General features: G+C 43.9%; 1 protein-coding gene across 5 annotated transcripts in view; it reads left to right on the forward strand.

Moving 5' to 3' along the window:
• bnc2 (basonuclin 2) overlaps window positions 1-20,228 on the forward strand; it is a 160,268-nt gene that overhangs the window by 113,706 nt on the left and 26,334 nt on the right. For all 5 annotated transcript variants that reach the window (XM_051070577.1, XM_018684172.2, XM_051070576.1 and 2 more), the window contains 2 exons: window positions 205-307; window positions 2,187-2,422. In XM_051070577.1, coding sequence (XP_050926534.1) covers window positions 205-307; window positions 2,187-2,422 — 339 coding nt within the window. The remainder of the gene's footprint in view (window positions 1-204; window positions 308-2,186; window positions 2,423-20,228) is intronic.

A 20,228-nucleotide genomic window follows, 5' to 3' on the forward strand; every position in this document is an offset into this window, starting at 1 on the left:
TTGGGAAATTTGTGGAGCTTATAGAGGAGCTTTGACTTGAGGGCTTTGCTGTTCTGCAGCAGTCTATATATTAATTTGTCTATTTAAGGCTGATAAAGTGACAACTGCTCTTTAGTTCTCAGCTGTCATACTCCCATTATCTCTCCTTCGTACCTGAGCTGTGACTGACGTGGATTTCTCTCTCTTTTCTCTTCTGTGTTTCAGGCCATTCGCTGCACATTGGTGAACTGCACATGTGAGTGTTTCCAGCCGGGGAAGATTCACTTACGAACATGTGACCAGTGCAAACATGGCTGGGTAGCTCACGGTAAGAAAATGTCACTGTCAAGATGATGGGTGTATCTAAATATGGTAGAAATACACATGAGCCTCAAGAAATCCTGGCTAACAAACTCTCTGTGTACAGAGAATTAACACAGATGCCAACAGCATGAATGCATCTCACATATCTCACCATTCTAATATGTTTTGTACTATTTTTTTTATTTACTACAGCAGACAGATTCTCTCTCTCTCTTTCTCTGTGGTTGTGATTCTACTGAAAACTACATGTTTTTACTCATTTTCAACAGTAGAAGTAACTTTGCTATTTTTGTTTGCTTCTGTATTTTTCTGCTGCTTTCAAAGTCTTGTTTTTTCACCTTAGATCAAAAAAAAAAGAAAAAAGAAAAAAGAACACAACCACAAGACTGATAGAGAAGCGAGAGACCACACCTTATGAGTTTTTCACGCGGGTATAAGAAAAAGGGAGAGGAGGCAAGAAAGTACAAAGAGAAGGAGGAGGGGAAAAAAGATAAAAGAAAACACCTGTTTGGCTTGCGTCTGCACAAGAGCGGGCCATGGGCCCTTCAGCGGATCGCACAGGACCCCATTGACTATTTTTTAATCTCTCCCTCTGAACTGTCAGACGCCCATCTTTCCTCTCCCCCACTTTTCATTTCATGTCGGCATTGGCAGGGACTCTGACAAGTAGTTCTTCATTTTTTATTATGTTCGTGTCTGGCTGCGGCGTGTTGTCAGGCAAAGCCCTCGTCAGCAGGAAAAAGCCGTCCCAGGATCAGAGAGAGACCCAACCAGGTGTCACCCAGACAGGCCGGGTTGGGGGGTAGGGTGGGGGTTGTTTAAGGGAAGAGGGATTGAGACAGGGAGAAAGAGAGAGAGAGAGTGGACCAGGTGTCGCCCAGACAGCCAGAGAGGAGAGAGAGGTGACTGAGGCTGCGTTAGAGGTGGCAATAACAAAACCTACCCTGCGCTCACTATTAACCTTTATGAGCAACTGAGAGTGTTTGGCTTTTTTTTTTTTTTTTTTTGCCCTGAGTTTCACCCCTCAGGCAACACAGAGGTCATTTTATCTTATTGCTGGAGTTTGTTGTGTTGTGGCTCCTGAGAGAAAGACCTGCAGACATTACTCAGGGCCCAAAAAAAAGTTCTCTCATCTTCTCTGCATGTTAAAATGATTTAATCAAACTGGGTTTTTATTTACAGAGAATATTCTCTTAAAAACAACTGAATATATATGAATATATATAACTGAATATATATCAAAGATAAGAAAGTACATAACTGGTATGCGTGTCAAGGTAATTAAACACCAGATTAATTATAGTTAATGCACCCATAATCCAATTTAGAAAGCATGTTATATATTTTATTTTATCATACATTACTACCACTATTACAAAAAGCCTGATGACCAATTTAATATGTTATGTTTTAATCACGAATACCAGAAGCCAGACCTACACCCTTGCTTTCTCTGTGCATAATTTAAGCTCATGCCTGATTAAGCACAAATAAATAAGATGTAAAGTAATGCACTGAGAAATGCGGGTCCAGTCACAAATAGAAATAATTAAGGTTAAAAGAAAAAAGAGGTTGTGATGTAGGTGGGGTCGAGATGGAGACAGAGGAGGGAAATAAAAACAGAGATGCAACAGCAGCATAAATGTGAAAGAGCAAGAGATTAGATTAAATAGAAAGAATGGCAGATAATTACATTAATGCCACTGCATTTACCTGATAGATACGTTATTATCAGTGAGTGCTGACTGTGCAGCAGCCTCCTGAGGAAGATCTGAGATGAGAGAGAAACCTGATCATTAAATGTGCCTTTCTTTCTCTCTGTGTGTGTGTGTGTGTGTGTGTTTTATATTCTCTCGCCCTTTGTCACCCACTCGCTCACGCAGCTCTGGACAAGCTCAGCACCCAGCACCTCTACCACCCAACCCAGGTGGAGATCGTTCAGTCCAACGTGGTGTTTGACATCAGCAGCCTGATGCTATACGGCACCCAGGCCGTGCCCGTCAGGCTCAAGATCCTCCTCGACCGCCTCTTCTCCGTGCTCAAGCAGGAAGAGGTGCTGCACATCCTGCACGGCCTGGGCTGGACCCTCCGAGACTACGTCAGGGGCTACATCCTGCAGGTCAGTGACCAACACGCGCACTTACAGCCAACAACACATGTAAAGCATCACATGGGTTTAGTGTAAATGTCAAGCCAAAATATTAGCCGTACAAAATCTAACCCCCACCCTGCAAAGGTTTTTACATGTGCAGTTTTCAGTGGTGTCTGAGAGCGTCCACGCTGATCACCACTACCACTTTCTCTCCAAGTGTTTCTACAAATTTCTTCAGCAGTGCAGTTATTTTGAGAGGTATTGATCAAAACCACAATAGTGACAATCTAGGCCACTTCAGTCCCATTGCCCATCCATTTTCCTCACATTTTCCCTGCTGTTACTTCTACTTCAGTCTGCCCCCTTTTCCTGCCCTGTCAACACTATGCCCCTCTGCTGGAAAAAGGAAAGGAATAAAAAAGTAGAGAAAAATGTCACGCCAGCAAACTATAAAACCACTGTAGTGTGTTTCCTCTCTCCCCACCCCTCCCTCCCCCCCTCCCTCATAATTGCAGTCAGACACATTTCTCAATCAAAGGTACGGAGGTTTTGGTGTTGAAACCCAAACCAAAGTGTTCCTGAATGAATTAGTTAAGAGCGAGTGAACATGTGCATGTGGTTAGCTGTGTGTGTGCGAGTGCACACATATATATATATATATATATGTGTGTGTGTGTGTGTGTGTGTGTGCACATGTGCTTATCTGTATGCGTATATGGTTTAGTGTTCCAAGAGTGTAAGTGGAACAGCATGGTGAGGAGAGGGTGGTTTGTATGTGGAAACAGCTTCTGTGAGTAAAGCGCTCACAGATCCAGTTGCTTTCTGTTAAAGAAAGAACACACACTTACAAACACACACTCTCATACACACACACACACACACACACACACACACACACACAAATCAATATCAACCCATGAGTCATATGGATTTACGGGTATATGGTAAATGCTTGTTTTAGAGACAGAGTAAAAATATATATAAAAGTATAAATGTATCTGAAAATCTAAGAAATAAAAAATATAATATCATATAATATTTATTCTCTAGTAATGTCAACATATTTAGTTATATATTCTTACATGAAAAATATTTTCTTAAATTTTCTTGTTAAGACCAAATAAAAAGAATTAGAGCTTCAACTATTTTCACTACTGAATTATTGATTAATTTGTTGTGTATTTTTCACTAAATCTAATATCAATAAATTTCAATTTCAATAAATCTAATCTTTTATTTTTCTGACCAGGATTCCAAAACCAAGAGATATTTACTTTACAATAATATGAAACACAGATGAGCAGCACATCTTTACATTTGAGAATCTAAATCCAAAGAGCATTTCTGATGTTTTGTTTTATTTAAAAGCTACATTAATTAACTGATTACTGAAACTGTTGCAGACTAATTTTCTGTCACTAACTAGCTGTTTCAGCTTTAAAAAAATATTTTCATGACTTAATATTAGTATTTTCCCAGAGAAACAAACTAAAGGCTCCAGATTTGCAGTGTGAGAAAGCTTTGTGTTGGGTAACCACTGGAGCTCTGTTGTTCTCATAGTCGTAGCGTCTGTGTTTTTATCAGCTGGTTCTAATAGTCAGCTGGTGGGAGCACCGTTGCTCAACCGCTCAGCCTCATGTCACGCTACTGGCTAAATCCTCTAGATCTCCACAGAAGGGCTTCAAAGGGGCTGCGGCCGCGGAGAAGCAGCCAGTCACTTAAGGACAGTAAGTAGTCATTGTACGGCCCTATTAGCCTGTAAGTAGCTATGAAATTCAATCATCTTCGCCGAGCCTCCGGGCAACGCTTTGTGTCAGGGGCGTGTTCCCCGCCACTACGCCGTGCTAAATGAGAGATAAAATGAGGAGAAGACTATTGCAGATGATAGATAATAAGTTGTCTTTTTGATATTGATGTCAGGGGACATTATTTGATGATGAATTACTTTACCGTAATCCAAGCAGTCAGGCCTTCAAACGCTCGCTCGTACTGATTCAGGATCTGAATAAAAGTGTTTAGGCCACAGGAGTAATCATGTTAATTTCTATTTTAATGAGATATGTTATAAATCACTGTAATTATCCAGCAAATACATCCACTATTTCTGAATTATGTTGTAATAAAGCCTCTCTTTACCATACATGTTACACTTAAGTTTAGCATACATATGGCTTCCTTTGATTTTCTCCCCTTATTTCCTCCTCTATCTCTGCTTGTACGTCACAATGTAAAACAAAACCCATGAATAGTTCAAATTGAGAGAAAAATTCATGTGTGTGTTTGGTGCATAGTGTGAAGTAGGTGTCAGTTGGTATGGGTGTCAGTGATGCGTCAGAGAGCTCAAGACACTGAGCTGACAGAGTATACCTGCAGCTCCTCTGATGCCTGACCGCTGAATGTATGCAGCGCGGGGAGGAAGGAAAACACACACACTTATATTCAACCAAACACTTAGAAACAGACCTGTGAAAACACAGACGCTGCTCAGCTTCAATATTCTGCCTTCTCTTATCACACCAACACTTTCTCTTTGACACACTCTAATTCGTATCACACCTGCCTCACGATGCCTTCCTGTTCATACTGCTATTATCTTATGAAGTTAAAAGGTGACCAGCTGAGCTGACGGTCACCGTTAATCACTCCCCAGCCTACGTCTTATCCTCATTTATGTTGTTGTGATCTCATTCATGGAGTTCACAGCTGAGCTAACGCACCAGCTTCGTACTCGGTAGTGTTTCTCTGTGATCTTGATGCTGTAAAGGCTGTGTGTGCCACGTTGTGCTCTGCCTCCACCTGCACTGTGCTGCAGGATCAGAGCTTCACCAGGACTCATCTGGTTTGAGGATGAGGATATTTTAGATCCAGTGCTCACCTGCTCTTCCTCAGCAGCACACTGAGCCAAACACCCACAGACCTTACGTATGCATTGATGTACAGGAATAGCCGGGAACAATCGCCCGCGTGCTGTTCATTCATATCAGAGGCATCAGTGTTGTCTCATCACCACGTTGGCATCAGTTCGTTCGATCTCTGATCACCCTGCAGACTGAACTCATAATCTCTACAGCAAAGTTTTACCATCGCAGCTTTTTAGATTCAAATTTACTAAAGAATACCTGAGAAAAACTTCACCCTCCTGTGTCCTCTCTGCCATTTACTGCATAACAAAAGTAAATAACATCACAGAGGTGTGACTAAACACGTGTACACTGCAATCTACCTTTGTAATAGGCTCCTTAAACTGAAGAAATTAATCGATGTTATTAAAAGCTCAATGGCTCATCAAGTGGTTGGAATTTTGATTTGTAAAGGAGAGGAATAAAACACAGCATCAATAACCATTAAAATGAGCGATTCTCTCTCTCTCTCTCTCTTTTAATTTGTAGCTCGACCTTCACATCACAAACTGCTCCCCTATACCATCAAACCCACAGTCAGTTACTACAATATTCACATTCAGATATGAATGTACGCATGCAGGCTCATCTGCTCATGTGAACTCACACAAAAACATAACGGGTCTGGATGTTTCCAAGTTCTCAGTAAACACATTCTCAAAGTTCGACAAGCCAGAGGAGAATAACTCCCTGTCATCACATGTTACAAGAGTTTTAGTTGAAAAGTTATTTAACGACCTTTGCAATGTGCCTTACCACTAGTTGGCTGGTGTGCTGTGAAATATTCCATAAGGAGATTCTCCCTGAAAACTCACTCTGCAGTTTGAGCCAACTTTAGCAAAGGCCGATTTAAGATCTGCTCCTCACAGCTCACTGTAGATCTGACATTATCTAAGATGCTGACAAAATGCATACACGTATATAGTTTGCATTTTTAATCAAGATAAAACTAAAAACAATAAATACACAGCAGGAAGGCTGCAAGTCAGAGTCAGAAAACTACTCAACTTTTTCCAGAGTAAAACATGAAATCAGCTAATTAAAGCTGCAGTGTTTGTGGCTGATAAAGTTGTGTATGTGTGTCTGTGTGTGTTTTGTTTCTGCCCTTTATATCTCTGCTATTTCTCCCCTATCCCCCCTGACTTCAAGTTCAATCCAAGGCAATATGTGAACAACACAGACACATTTATTCGTTGCCAGAATTCTTTGCCCTTCACTTTGGCAGGACTTTTACCTTCTCTACTCCTCAGCCCTTCATCCTTTTCTCCCTCTGTCTACTCATCCCTCTCTCCTCTCCTCTCCCATGGTTGTTTCCAGACAGACCCACGGCCAATGTGCACCAGATGCCCCCCCCCAAAAACTCCACCCCATCCCGCAGCCTGTCACTGCTCACTCCTCTGTTCGATACCGACAGATGGAATTGCTATCAGCACTGGCTCCTCTGTCTCAGCCTCTGTCTCCCACAGTCCACACTGTCTATTTTGTCTTCCTCTTTCTTATCCCTTACCAAGTGAAAAATAAGTAGAGAGAGAGAGAGAGAATGAGTGGAAAGAGAGAGAGAGAGAGATACAGCATTTGCAGCCAACATATGGGCCAAAGCCCAGGGTTTTCCTGAGCGACATTCTCAGTAATGTTCTGTCCTTGTAGAACATTGGGCTGCCTCCGCTTTTATGAGATGTGGTTTTCCTGACTCCACGCGGCTTCCAGGAGACCCAGATGGAACCGCTAACAACCCCCACCACCGCCACGCAACCACACACACACACACACACAGAGTCTTAACCCTAATTGCACACACACTCGGAAGAATTCTTATTCAAACTATCGGCGCACACACAGCCACAAAAATCACACTCGTCTACTCCGAAGGCCCTCCAACACGGGGCTCTGCTTCAGTGGCAGTTGCACGGGCATGAGCGTGTTTTCAGAGTAAAATATTGCCCTTAAATTCTGCTATCTGCTCATTTGGTGAATATATAGTTTCTATAATGAGCATGAATGTTGGGGGTGAGTGTTGAGGGACCACAGGGGGGCTGAGCTGTAATTTTTTTAAAAAAAACCTGTGACTGTAATGTTGTACATGTGTACTTACACATGTGGAATATGAGATGTAATTACATGGATTAGTGTGCAACAGTGTTTGTGTAAGACAGGAAACCATTTCCAGTCACAGGTGGGTCCTGAGGCCTTAGCGAAGGTACCACTCTGTTCCACTGTGGGTTAGAAAGGTATTTATTGAGTTAGAGTCACATTTCAAAATCTCTGTCTTCTTTTTTCCCCCCTCTCTCCCTCACTCCACTCCCCCTTTTCTCCCTTCTCTGTCTCTCACTCTGTCAACTGTGAAGGTCACCGTATCTCTTGATCCTCGCCTGAGAAACTTCCATTTTAGGTAGTCAGGCTCCGTGCAACATTTTTTGGACACAATCCCCTTCTCCAATCTCCTCCATACGGCACACTTGTAACCTCTATTTTCCTCCTGTCCTCCTCTCCTCCTCTCCACCCTCCATCACCTCCCAGTGCCTCCCCTCTCTCAGAACCTGTTTTCTGTTATCACTACTTAATGCCTCACCCTGGGAGATGGACGGGGGAGAAAGCATTCTCCTAAGGTGGAAATTCTTACGTTCATATGGTTATGATTTGGTGGGGAGGTCAGGCTCGATTTTTGCTGGAAGGCTTACGGTTGGCTCTGTGCTGGCCGTGCTGGGCTCCAAGCACTTCAAAGAGGGCCGGTGTACTGAATCAAGGTGATTCTTACCCCCCCTCCTCACACACACACACATACACACACTTGTCCTCCCTAGCGCTCTTAAGGGTGTCTTCTCTCTTCTCCCTCCTTATTCTCAATCGCTCACTTCTAAGTAAGCTGGAGATAAAAGGATGTGATTTCAGATTAGAGGATCAGTCAGAGAAAGGTAGAACAGCATTATCAGCCAGGCATTAGAACCTCAACTTTTGATAACATAAATTTATATTAAAGAAAACACTGCTTTATCAACAACAAGTACTGAATCCAGAGCGCATTATATCATATGAACAATCTAAAAATGTGTAGGTTTTTTTTTTTTTGCAGTAAGTGTAAATGCCTTCACTGTCACTTTTCTCACAGCTTGCAAAGCTCACAGCCAGCTCCTTACACAAGTTCTGCCCATGCCAAATCCTCAGTCCCTCACTTCTGAATCCCAAACCCTCCGAGCCTCAAATGAATTCAAGCTGGAGGAGTGAGGTTATGAGCAGGTTACAATGTATGCTGGAATTTGGGGAATAATTCCCCTTATATTGGATTTGGATGGTAGTCTGAATTTTGCCATAGATTCAACAAGGCCTCACAAGCTGCTGCAAGTTTAGAACTGAAAAAATGGCTCCCAAAGAGATAAAGAAGGAGAAATTATATTTTTAGGGCTCCTCTTTTCCTTGTTTCTTAGCTCCATAAGCTGGACAGTATTTTTAGGTTTACTTTCCATTTAATAAGCAGAAGTGCATTTATTTTTCTGTGTATTTCCTGTTTATTGGAGGCCTGAGGTGAAGTTAAAGTTTCTGATCCTTTTTCGTCAGGTAGTTTTTTAGCCTAATATCAGAACTACAGAGACAAGACAAAAATGTATGTTTTAACTGCTACTGCATAATTATAGCTCTTGAGTTTGTGTGCTTCAATCAATCACTTAATCGATCTTCGATACTCAAATCACACACTTGCTTTTCACCGACTGAAAAAGAAGGAATGATTATTTCCTGTTAGACTGATTATTGTGGTCTTTTATCACCACTGTAAAAACATTATTTTTGATGTGAATATTTTGCTGTGCAGAGCAGGCCTATAGCAGCAGTTGATACACTGTGGCCTAGGATCATGAACACTGTATCACATCACATCACACTGTATCACACACACATCACATCTGCAACTTCTTCTCAAGAGACATTTAAGTAATTACACCACATTCGGAAATCCCTTTAATGCATCCATTACATGCTTGGTGGCCACATGTATATTTCAAAATGTTATTTTTACATGGGGTGTGTGACCCAGTATATGGTCAAATTTAAAGATCATGAATATTCCATGACAAAACATATGGGAGTGAGAAAAGTGTGTGTGTGTGTGTGGTGTGGTTGATCTAATAAAATCTGATTTGGGAGTTAACATGCTGTGCAGGGCAAACATGGGAAGTGAAAATGATATGTTTAACATACATGGTCAGGTCTGGGGCCTCCCAGGGGATTGCAGCAGGGGTTTGATCAAACTACCCTCACACACACACACACACACACACACACACACACAGTGAGTGTATGAGCGCCACCTTCTTACCCATTTCCCTCTTAAATCCCCACGATAAAGCAGACTTCAAAGCCTAGGAGCCAATCCTACAGCTTTGCCCAAGATGCTGGTTTGATTCGCTGGCCACATCTCTTCCCATGGCCCCCCGCCACACCCCAACACACACACACTTCTATTCAATCTCCATCTATATCTGAGAGAAGCAACTCTCTGTCCTCACATCGTCTCCAAATCTAAGTGAAGACAAGGGGCCACCAGAGCTCGTCTTCTCCCCTCTAAGTTCCACTGGCATGTCATAATTATAATAAAAAGGAATATTCTGCCTGTATTAATGGGGTGCGCGCTTCCTCCTCATCCCCTCTGAACTCCCTGTTCCTCTCCCCTCCTCCTCGCCTGCTCCGTATGATATGCGCCATACTGATCAGTGTAATGGGATCTCTGGTTCTCTCACTGCACATTTGCCTTTCTCTTTTTACCCAGTGTCCATGCCCCCCCAGGAGAATTCCCTCAACAGGTCCTCTCTGCCGCCCTGGTGCGGCTGGAGACGCTCTCATAGTCAGCTGCACACCCTAATTGAAACTGGGAATCTTCCAGCTCGCTTTATCTGGAATTTTTATTTACCTCAGCCAGGCTCTGCCCTCTTTACTTTTTCAAAGAGGGCCATGTTATAATTACCTCCTCAAACAGAATCCCGCTCTATCTGTCGGCATCCCTCGCTCCATATATCCTTTTTCATAAGTTATAATATCCTGTCTCGCCTGGGCTAGAAGGAGGAAATGGCTTCTGAATTCTGAAGTGGCTTTTCAGCGCGGGGGCTACGGGGGTTTGTTGTTGCAGAGGGAAATTGAATTTTACTTCAAGGTCAGCGACACTAATGACAGTGTGGGAAGGTGTTGATCTCATGTAGCGCTGGTTTGTCTAGCAGCATCCCACTGTATCGATCCGCACGAGAGATTCTAGTCCTGCATCGATTGTCACACTGAATTGTTTTGGAGTGTGGTGGAAATCAGTAGTGTAGCATAAACGGTGATTTGGGACTGCAGGCACTCTCGGGGGTCAGTGTGTGTAGACAGAAAATAAAGAACTTCTTTAAACAAAAAGAAGAAGAAGATTCTCCCCAAAGAAGTAGAAATATAACGTAGATACTATACAATGACAGCAGATACATCTCCCCCACATTATGACTGATGCTTAATATAGCCGTTGAAAGTATACATACACAGTGAATACCACTTGAAAAGCCCGAAATGTGCACAGACACTCACACAGTCTCAGAAATACACCCACCCATACACATACCAAGAGTGAGAATTTTAACCAATCACTTTCATGATTCACTGCTGCTTGTATGCAGGATGGTTAGTTATGGGTAGGTGCCCTGCGGTGTGAGTGAATGTGTGTCACTTCCCCCACAAATGGAAACATTTAGACACTGAAGTGTATCCTGAGGTGAGAGCTGTAGAAGCTCTCACTCATAAAGTAGCGGGGAGGCAGCCTGTGGAGGAAATGAGCTAGGCAGACTGGTGGAGGGAGAGGAGCGTGACACACACCGAAGGACCTCACACACACACACACACACACACACACACACCCATGCTGCATGGTGAACCACACACTGGTGACTGCCGTGGTGGTGGTGGTGGCTGTGTTTTGCAGCATGTCTATCACCGTCTCGTCTTTCACCGGTGTCTCCAGCTGTGTTTGACTTCCTGTGTTTCTACGTGATGCTGTGGTGTCATTGGCAGGAGGACACAGCCTGTACTGTACCTCCGTGTTGGTGTGGTGGTGGTGGTGGTGGTTAAAAAGTTCGCTGACCCCATCGTGAACTGACACCGGTGCTGAGACACCTGTGGAACCCGCCGCAGAATACGAGAACATAATGGAACCTCTCAGTTTAGTGAAGGGGGGGATTTTTGAAACAAGTCAGCACCTAACCAGCTCACTAGCTTTGCCCAGAAGCCCCATCCTCTCTTGTCTCTTCTCTCTTCTCTCCCTCCACTTTCATTATCCTCCCTCTCTCTCTCTCTCTCACTCTCCCTCTCTCCCTCTGACGTGTTGTGCATGAGTGCTTTTATTAAGCAAGATGACCTGTCATGCAGGTGTGAGGAGGTGGAGGCGATGACTACCCCCCCCCCTCTGTCCTCCACCTATCCTCATTCTCTCTCTGGTCTAAAGAAAGACACTGCCTCTCCTCTACCAATTGGTCCGGCTTCACTTCACCTCAGACAGGAGAGGAGAGGTGGACAGAAGGGTTGAGGAGAAGAGGAGGAGGAGGAGGAGGCGGTGGAGTGAAAGCATGGCTGTGCACTCCACTGAGAAAGACCCAAGAAACTTCAAAGTCATTTGAATTCCATTGTAGGTCAGGCTGTTTTCTTTTTTAATGGTGATTAGCATTAGCATGCGTTGCGAGCTTAAAGACATTTTTTGTTTGTTTGTTTGTTTGTTTTTTGTTCCCAGCCATGCCAATAAACAATCAGAGCATTAAGTGGCGAGCAAATGGAATCAATTCATCCAGTTTTGCGCAGATAAGTGCAGAAAACGAGGCGTGAAGCAGCCGCTCTGTGTGTTTGGAGTGGCTAATTAGGAGCCCATTACAGGGCATCTCAGCATGGTGCTACCCTGATTGTGTTTATTAGGATTTCACTAAGGTGAAGGAGACGAGGGAGAGAGAAAGAAAAGGGGACTAATAGTAGTAATAAATGGATAATAAATGGATACCTAACAGAGACACACACACACACACACACACACACACACACACACACAGGCTCGGTGAATGCCAGGCCCTGGGCCTCCTACAAAAAGGGCTCTTGTAAAAGTTAGGGAAAAAACAGAAAAATCTCTACCAGCGCTGTGCATATGCTTGGCTCGGTCCTCTTAAAGACTGTCTTATTAAATGGGTAAGTGGCTGAGTGCTGGGACCACCAAGTGAGCCGTGCTGTCACTGGCACACTGCTCTCTGTGGGCTGAGTGCCGCAGGCGTAGACAGGATATGATATAGGGTCACCAGAAATGATGGTTTAACACTCGATGATGCATCAGTTCCCAGCACTCGCCGCTCAGCCTGCCAGTGGCATTTCTAAGACTTTTCTAGTCCTGGATTTTGTTGTAGAAGATGCAGAGCTAAGTTATAGCCTCCCACAACTCTACCTTGGAAATGTGTGTGTTGGAAGGAAAACACAGTAATCAACAAAGACAACAGGGCTTTCTGAAGAGGGAGGATCAATAGACTGTTACAGGTGACTGACCTGAGTGAGCACACACACACAGGATAACCACACACAAACACACACTTTCAGGCGTAGGCACATGCAGCAGTAAATACTTGTGGCATGCTCTCCTCTGTGTTGTCTCCACCTAACCTCTGGTTTACACTGTGTGTGTGTGTGTGTACGCTCACACGCAACCAAGTATTACTCTCTCTCATCTTCAGGATCTAAGGCTCGATGCCAACTGGTGCTGTGGTGCCAGGCACTGCCTTATCACCTCCCCGGCACACACATGCACTCTCTCTCTCTCTCTCTCCCTCACACACACACACACAAACACACACACTTGAATTCTTACTCACATGTGCACTTTAAACAACACACAGTTGTACATGATGATCTAGCCTCCACGTAAACAAAGATAAGAGCAGGAACGCGCTGCACAAGGCCCCAAGAGGTACAAAGCTATTACTGGGAGACCACAGTCGCGTGGCTCTGTGTGTGTTGTGTTTGTGTTTATGTAGTGCCAGTTGCAGAGCTCTTGGAAAAGCAGCCCAAGGTTTTGTGTGTCACTCCCGTTTGCCAGCGTTGCGGCACTAACCGCTCCTCACTGCGTAACGGGACACTGCCAATGGTAGCGTGAGGTGCTAAACTCCTCACCGACTTCCTGTCAAGATCTTTGCCACCAGCCGTCACAGCGTGCAGATTCAAAATTGATCTGACAATATAATCACAGCAAGTCACTGAACAATGTGCCAAAGGGCCCTGACAATTCGACAATGACTGTGTCAGCACCAGCGTCTCACATTAAGCACTGAATCACACCTTTGTCAAGCAGTGCGGCCTACTTAGGTATGGGGTGTGCTGTCTCCGTCTTGATCCCTGACAAAAATCCAGCCTGCCGAGGTGACACAGTACAAAGCGTTTTCCCACTTTGCCGAGCTGACAAACCTAATTACCGTGGTGAAATTCCTGGGATCATTCCTAGATCAAGTCTCCTTAGTACTGAGAGCTGCACAGCCAGCATCCCTCAGGACAGGAACTTCTTCAGATTCCATTGATTTCTCCCATTCCCAGGTCTGAACACTGAACATGTCTCAAAGCTTTGGAATTACTCACTGAAATTCCCATAGTGTTATCTTTAGGTTTATAGCAATTACAGGGCAGAGAATATATGTTTAGCCTGTTGAGTTGCCTGTTGAAATCTCATTACCTGTTTATTAGCTTTAAAAGCTTGAGGCGGGAGCTGTAAAAGTTTGTCAGTAGTGACATCTATGAGTCAACTTGCCATTTATTAATGTTTTAAGAGTTTTTTTACAGGTCCATATTCAACAGAATCAGTCTCTTTTCAACATAGTATGATCTGAAAGCTAAAAATAGACATTTCAGGCACTTTTCTCTGGCTGAGTGACAGCAGTTTGCCTTTGTGTGGCAGTGGAATGAATTCCTCAGCATTATGACCACATCAGTTCCTTCAGCTCTTTGAAATAAATGCAGGACCGAGGCAGTTTTTTTTTCCTGTTGTTATCAGAGCGTAGGCCCAGCCACCTTCTCCCTTTATGGGCATGTTTTGCTAATCTTGCTACTGGCCTCTACTTTTTAAGTTGAAACAGGTGTTGCACTTATAATGCAATCTTGTATTAGCGCAAGCGCCTCAGCTCATACTCCTTCGAGGCTGTGTTTTCTTTGCAGATTCCTTTCTTAGCCATGAGGCCTACACCTTGCTTCATATAAGTCAGAGACGAGTCATTATAGCTATTTTGATGTGGATGTAATTTTAAGATGGACTTGCTGGGGTCAGATGTACTTGTTAGAGGCCGTGTCGATGCTTCAAAAAGCAATGAAGAATACATGTGCTGGCACTGAACCAGTCAAGACAGAAGTCATGTCCAGAGTGAGTCACAACTCACCGTTTCTGTTTTTGCCATCCACTGCTTGCATGCATGATCAGCGGGTAGGTGAGTTTTATTGTCTGCCTTAAAATAAAAGTGATATAAAGTAAAAATCAATCTGGCACAAGACCCAGCAAAAGGTTTCTCCTTTGGTCCCCTCAGCCACCCTCCTCTCCAGCCTTTTCTTCCATTTTCATGTCTAAGGATAGAGAGATTAAAGGAGGGCCATGTCTCAACCCTGAAGAACTGCCATCAGTCAAAGATGAGCAGTGCCAAGCTCCTCTCTCACTCTCTGTCTCTGTCTCTCTATCCACTGGATACACAACATCCCCTGGTGCTCTCTGGCCCTTCTCTTCATCCTCAACCCACTCACACACACATCACACCCATGATTTACTGTCATACACTCCTGTGTGTGTGCCTGTGAGTGCCTTTATGCATGTGTGCGCACATATGTGAACTGGTGTGCATGGCAGCGGCCACATCAAATACAGCGAAGCACCACTCCTCTGAGACATTACCCCATCCATTCTCATCCCCCCATAGTGATTCCAATACAGAAAAAAGTCAACATTTCAAAACCTGAAAAAATTAATAAATAAAAGTAAAGGCAGACTACATCTGGCACAATGTCTGTACTTAAGGTTTCCAAGTATGTGTCTGGGGAGGAGATCTGGTGGGACGGAGCCCGAGTCGGCTTGGAAGCAGTAGAAACGGATGTCACACTGGAAATTTATACGGTGCGGTTCAGGGAGCAACGGCTGTAAATTGACAAGTGATGCTTGTGAGCAGCGTTACCCGTCTGTTTCCCTTTCTCTCATCTTCTATCTTTTTCCGCTCATCTTTTCTTCTCTTAGCGTAGCTGTTACTTCTTACATCTGTGCTCGCCCCGAGCAGTATTGTTAACGGGTGAGAGATACAAAAACAAGCCAGACGACGGTGGGGGGGGGGTAGTTCTGCGCAAAGACGTGGGAGAAAATTACTTGTATTCCCTGCATGACATGAAATAGTGACAGACAAAAAAAATGTGAAGTACATTTGAAGCCAGTATCTTTAATCTTTGAATAAAAGCAGTGTTTTGCTTGGATGAATGTGACCCTTAAGTCCTGTTTTGGCAGTGGTGTGAGAGTGTGAGATGAAGGCAAACTGGAATACAACTCGAACATTATAACACAGTGTCACCAGCAAAACCTGAAAACAACCAACATTAACTACAGTACCTGCCGTTTCTTCCTGGAAAAATATTTAACATGGTCGAGGACAGCGTCAAGACTGGGTGTCTGACTGTCTGAGTGCGTGTGCGAACCTGTGTGTGAGTGTGTGTGTATCTGTGCTATAATTTGATCGAGCCATTCTACTGTATAAATGTCGCTAATGGCACCACTCTTTTTAATAATGCAGGATCCACTTTTCTCTGTCCCTGCTCCCCATCACATCATGTTCAGAGTGACGGCCACATGAGCCACCGTCCTCTGTGTGCAGTAGGTCAACCCGTGCACAGGCCATGGGGCTGGAATATGATGCTGAAACAGAGACGTACCCGAGGAAGAAGTGCCTGCTTACTGTAATTTGGCAAGAGAAGATGTTTTTGTACATCAGAGTTATTTAGAGGTTAGAGACTAAGCGCATTTGTGGTCAAATAATTTACCAAATCCATGACTGATGTTGGTTTTGATTTACCAAATTACCACAAAAAAGGCAGTTTATTTTAAACACATCTATGTCACGATCATGACAAAAAAAAAAGCCTAGCAAGAAAAACCCAACTATTTTCAGGGGTGTCCTGATCTCTTACCCCCTAGTTTTCTGTCCATATCTCTACTAAAATACCAGATAAAAATTAAAAACAGAATTTTTTCTAAAATGCTGCATGTGCACATGAATGTCAGCTGTCCATTTGTTGCAAACTACGCTAGTATGTAAGTATAAAAATATCACTTAACAAAATAACACAAATTCTCTAAACAGCTCAAAATATTCCATGTGGAGAACATGTGTTGCAGGGGTTTGTGAAACTGCAGTCGGCCAACTGAGCCACAGTCTGACAGAGACATCATCAGTCCAGTGGATACTTTTAATAATTGAAAATTTCACCCCCCCGGTATAAACTCAGAATCATTACTGTCTAAAGTCAATCCTTGTGAGAGGATGAAGTGTGCTGGTGATGGTGCTTCAGCGTGCGAGTCAGCGCTCACTCTGCCTGGGCAATGTTCAGCAGTGACATCTGCTACACTGAGCTTTTCTCCCAACAGCAATGCCGCGCTCCAAGTGAGAACAGACAGATGCCAAGACTGCTGTGGCAGCTCTGTCTTCCTCCCTCCTCTCATTTTTCTTTTTTTTTTCTTTGCTCCCAGTGTACCAATTGTCTCTGATATGGGAAACATGCTGTCATATCTGGATGAAGGGAGAGATAATACGAGACAGGAACGGGTGGAAAGATCACCAAGGTGCAGAGACAAGAGCTCTCATGTGAAACGTCACAGGCCCCAAAACATCAGTGTGGGTGCCGTGAGGATGATGCCCCTTCAGGGTGACAGCGTGATATGAAGGGTGTGTTACGCTGTAGCACCAGTGCAGCACGGTGCACGTTACTCGCCGCACCCCTGCCTCGTCTCCTCCGCTCGCTCTCTCCTCCTCTCATTAACCTCGCCTCTGATTGCCCCCAGGACTCCCTCGTGCTAATTAGAGGGGGGGGGAAATATGTCTACGATGCATGCACTCCTGTACAAACACACACAAACACACAGATTCCGGGCTGCTGACAGAAAGGCTGCTGTAACTGTAGGTGTGAGAATGAAAGGCTTGTCTCCTTTTGTGTTTCATCTATGTTCTGAACGTGTTGGCAACCGCGGGGTTAACCCCAGCAGGTGACGGTGAGCAGCACTGTTGATTCCTTCTCCACAGGCAGCCTTCATCTCCGCAGTGATGCTCACTTTCTTGATTTAGCGCGCTAAATCAAGAAAGTGAGCGCTTTGTCTCTGCATGACATAATTAGGCCTGAACAGGATGTGAAACTGTGAATTGATCATTTCACTTTTTCAGTTACTTATTATACTGGATATTGCTACAATAATACAAACAATTTAATTCTTATGACAAATTCAAATTGGATTAGTAAATTAAATAAAAGGTGATGAGGTAAAAAAAAGAAATTAATGTTATTCCTTCATGTTTTAATGGGGATTGACCTCTCCTGATCAGGAGGATGCAGATTAACTAATTGTGAAGGTGAAACACTTCACACACACAAAGACTGACACAATGACTGTTCCCAACTCCTCAGTGAATTAAAAGCTACTGACAGAGAAGCTGTGCGGCTTCCTCCAGCGCAGACGTTTCTAATAGCACTCTGACATCTCCATTCAGGAGGCTTTTGTGTTCTGGGGGAGCAATTTGTGAATAAAGAAAGCACCTGTTCTGCTTTTTTGTTTTACGTGCTGTCAGGGACAAGCAGGAGCAGACACAAACATGTTGTGGGAGTTGTACAGCAAATAGCCATTTGTACCTGGACTGGACCTATGGGGAGAACTGGGGGAGGAAAGAGAAACAGGGACGGACAGAAGTGGAGAGGGGGGGGTATAGATAGAGGGAGGCATGTGGGGAAATGGAGAGCGAAAGAGAGAGTATTTAAGAGCACTTGAGTGCCAGCATAGATGTAGTCACTTCTCCCAGTGGACAAAACCAGGCCCCTCTGCACCATGGCATGATTTTTCACTTTAGCAAGCAGCACTCAGTCCTCCTCCTTCAGTCCCCCTCTCCTTTCTCCCCGTCTCTCAGTCACTGCGTGCTTCAATGATTCCATCATTCCCCTTTCATTCACTCTGAGTACAAGGGGGCACGAGTGCGCACACTCGCACGCACACACACGCACACACAATTTGACCCATTTGCCCCCCTACCATGGGTAGTAAATAATTCCATTGTGAGGGCCATTAGCAAGTATCTCAAGGGTTAAGAGGGGAAATACACAGGCAGTCAGATGGGCGATTAGACAATAAGAAGATGAAATGTCTACTATTGTTTCGTTGCTTAATTGTTTCACAGAGCTCACATTAGACCTGTGGCTAATTCATATGCTTAATGTCCTTTTATTTGCCCTGGTTTTTTCTTCCTCTCAAGAGGCCACATACTGTAGAGATGAAGACATCTACACACACGCGCGTGCACCGACATTCACACACATTATTTGTGTTGCTACCTCTCTCACATGTGGCAGCAGGTTACTCTGCCAAAATCTAATGATCAGCAGACCTGGTTCCCATCACTGTTTAGGATTCAGCATCCCTTCAGACTAAAGGAAATGTAAGACGCAATTATGCAAAGTATAGAGAGGGCAGAGCCAAAACTCTTCGCCTGTCCTCCTGCATTCCAACGGCAAAACCAAATTGTTTGTGTTAATGTACTGACCTGTGCGTGCGCGTGTGTGTTTGTGTATGAGCAGGGCCTAAAGCAATGCAGCTCTGTGTTTTAGTTGAGGACTGCACCTTACATGGCTAGACCGTGGTTTTGCCACTGACATAGCCTTTTAAGAATTAGTGTCACCAAGCCAGAAACCTCACTAGGGAGACAGACTCGGAACATTGTAATATTAAAAGCATCTTAATTGTGCGTATATATGTGTATCTCTCTCATGCCTTGTACTGTATGCAGTGGTGTGTGTTTGTGCATCTGTGTCGGCACACAGCCTGCAGCCAGTCCCGTACACATGAACCTGTGGACACACTAACTGGTCCTCCGAGCCTGTAGTTCAGCCACTGTCAGAGGGATCCTTGTATTTTTCCACAGGCATGTCAGAGGATTACACAGTCCCTCTGCTGTTTCACCAAACTCCAGCTACACACACACACACACACACACACACACACACATCAAAGCAGCTCAGCGTAGTGCCCAGCTCTGAGTTAGGGGCACACTGGCCTACTCACTCAGCAGGCTGCTGGCAAACACACCCCATATCTGCCTGCAGGGATTGCCAATGGCAGGCATGGCCTCTGTGTGTGTCTGTGTGTGCTTGTTTATAAGTAAAATATAACATATGTTCTTTGTTGGGTGTGTATCTGTCTGAATAGGTGTAAAAAGAGTTTACAACTATTTATGTGATGCATGCTGTGGCAGCACGAGTTAAAAAAACCAAAAAAAAACCCAACAACAACCAAAAAAACAAACTACAGTTTCTATTTTTTATCTTTTCCAAATCACTCTTATTTCATCTGAAACATCCACCTCTTTTTAGTTTAGCCCACAGTCGAGCACTTGAGGGAAAAAAAACGTTAATCATAAAATTTTAATCATACAGTGTATCAGCTGGATTCCAAGAGAAGGTTCCAATAATTTTACTGAACGTTTAGGAAATACAAAACTACACAAAAACTTTTGCCAGCATCCTTACAAACTTAATGTTCCTGTTTTTTTTATATATATAAATATAAAATAAAGTTTCTTCAACAAAGAAATGCAGGAAAATAAATAGAGGAGACTTTTCCAAGTCTTCCCAGTTATTCACTTTAAATCTAACTGGGGTTTTCTACACTAGTTTACTCAGACATAGATGTT

This window comes from Lates calcarifer, linkage group LG5 (genome assembly GCF_001640805.2).
Source record: "Lates calcarifer isolate ASB-BC8 linkage group LG5, TLL_Latcal_v3, whole genome shotgun sequence".
Taxonomy (NCBI): domain Eukaryota; kingdom Metazoa; phylum Chordata; class Actinopteri; family Centropomidae; genus Lates; species Lates calcarifer.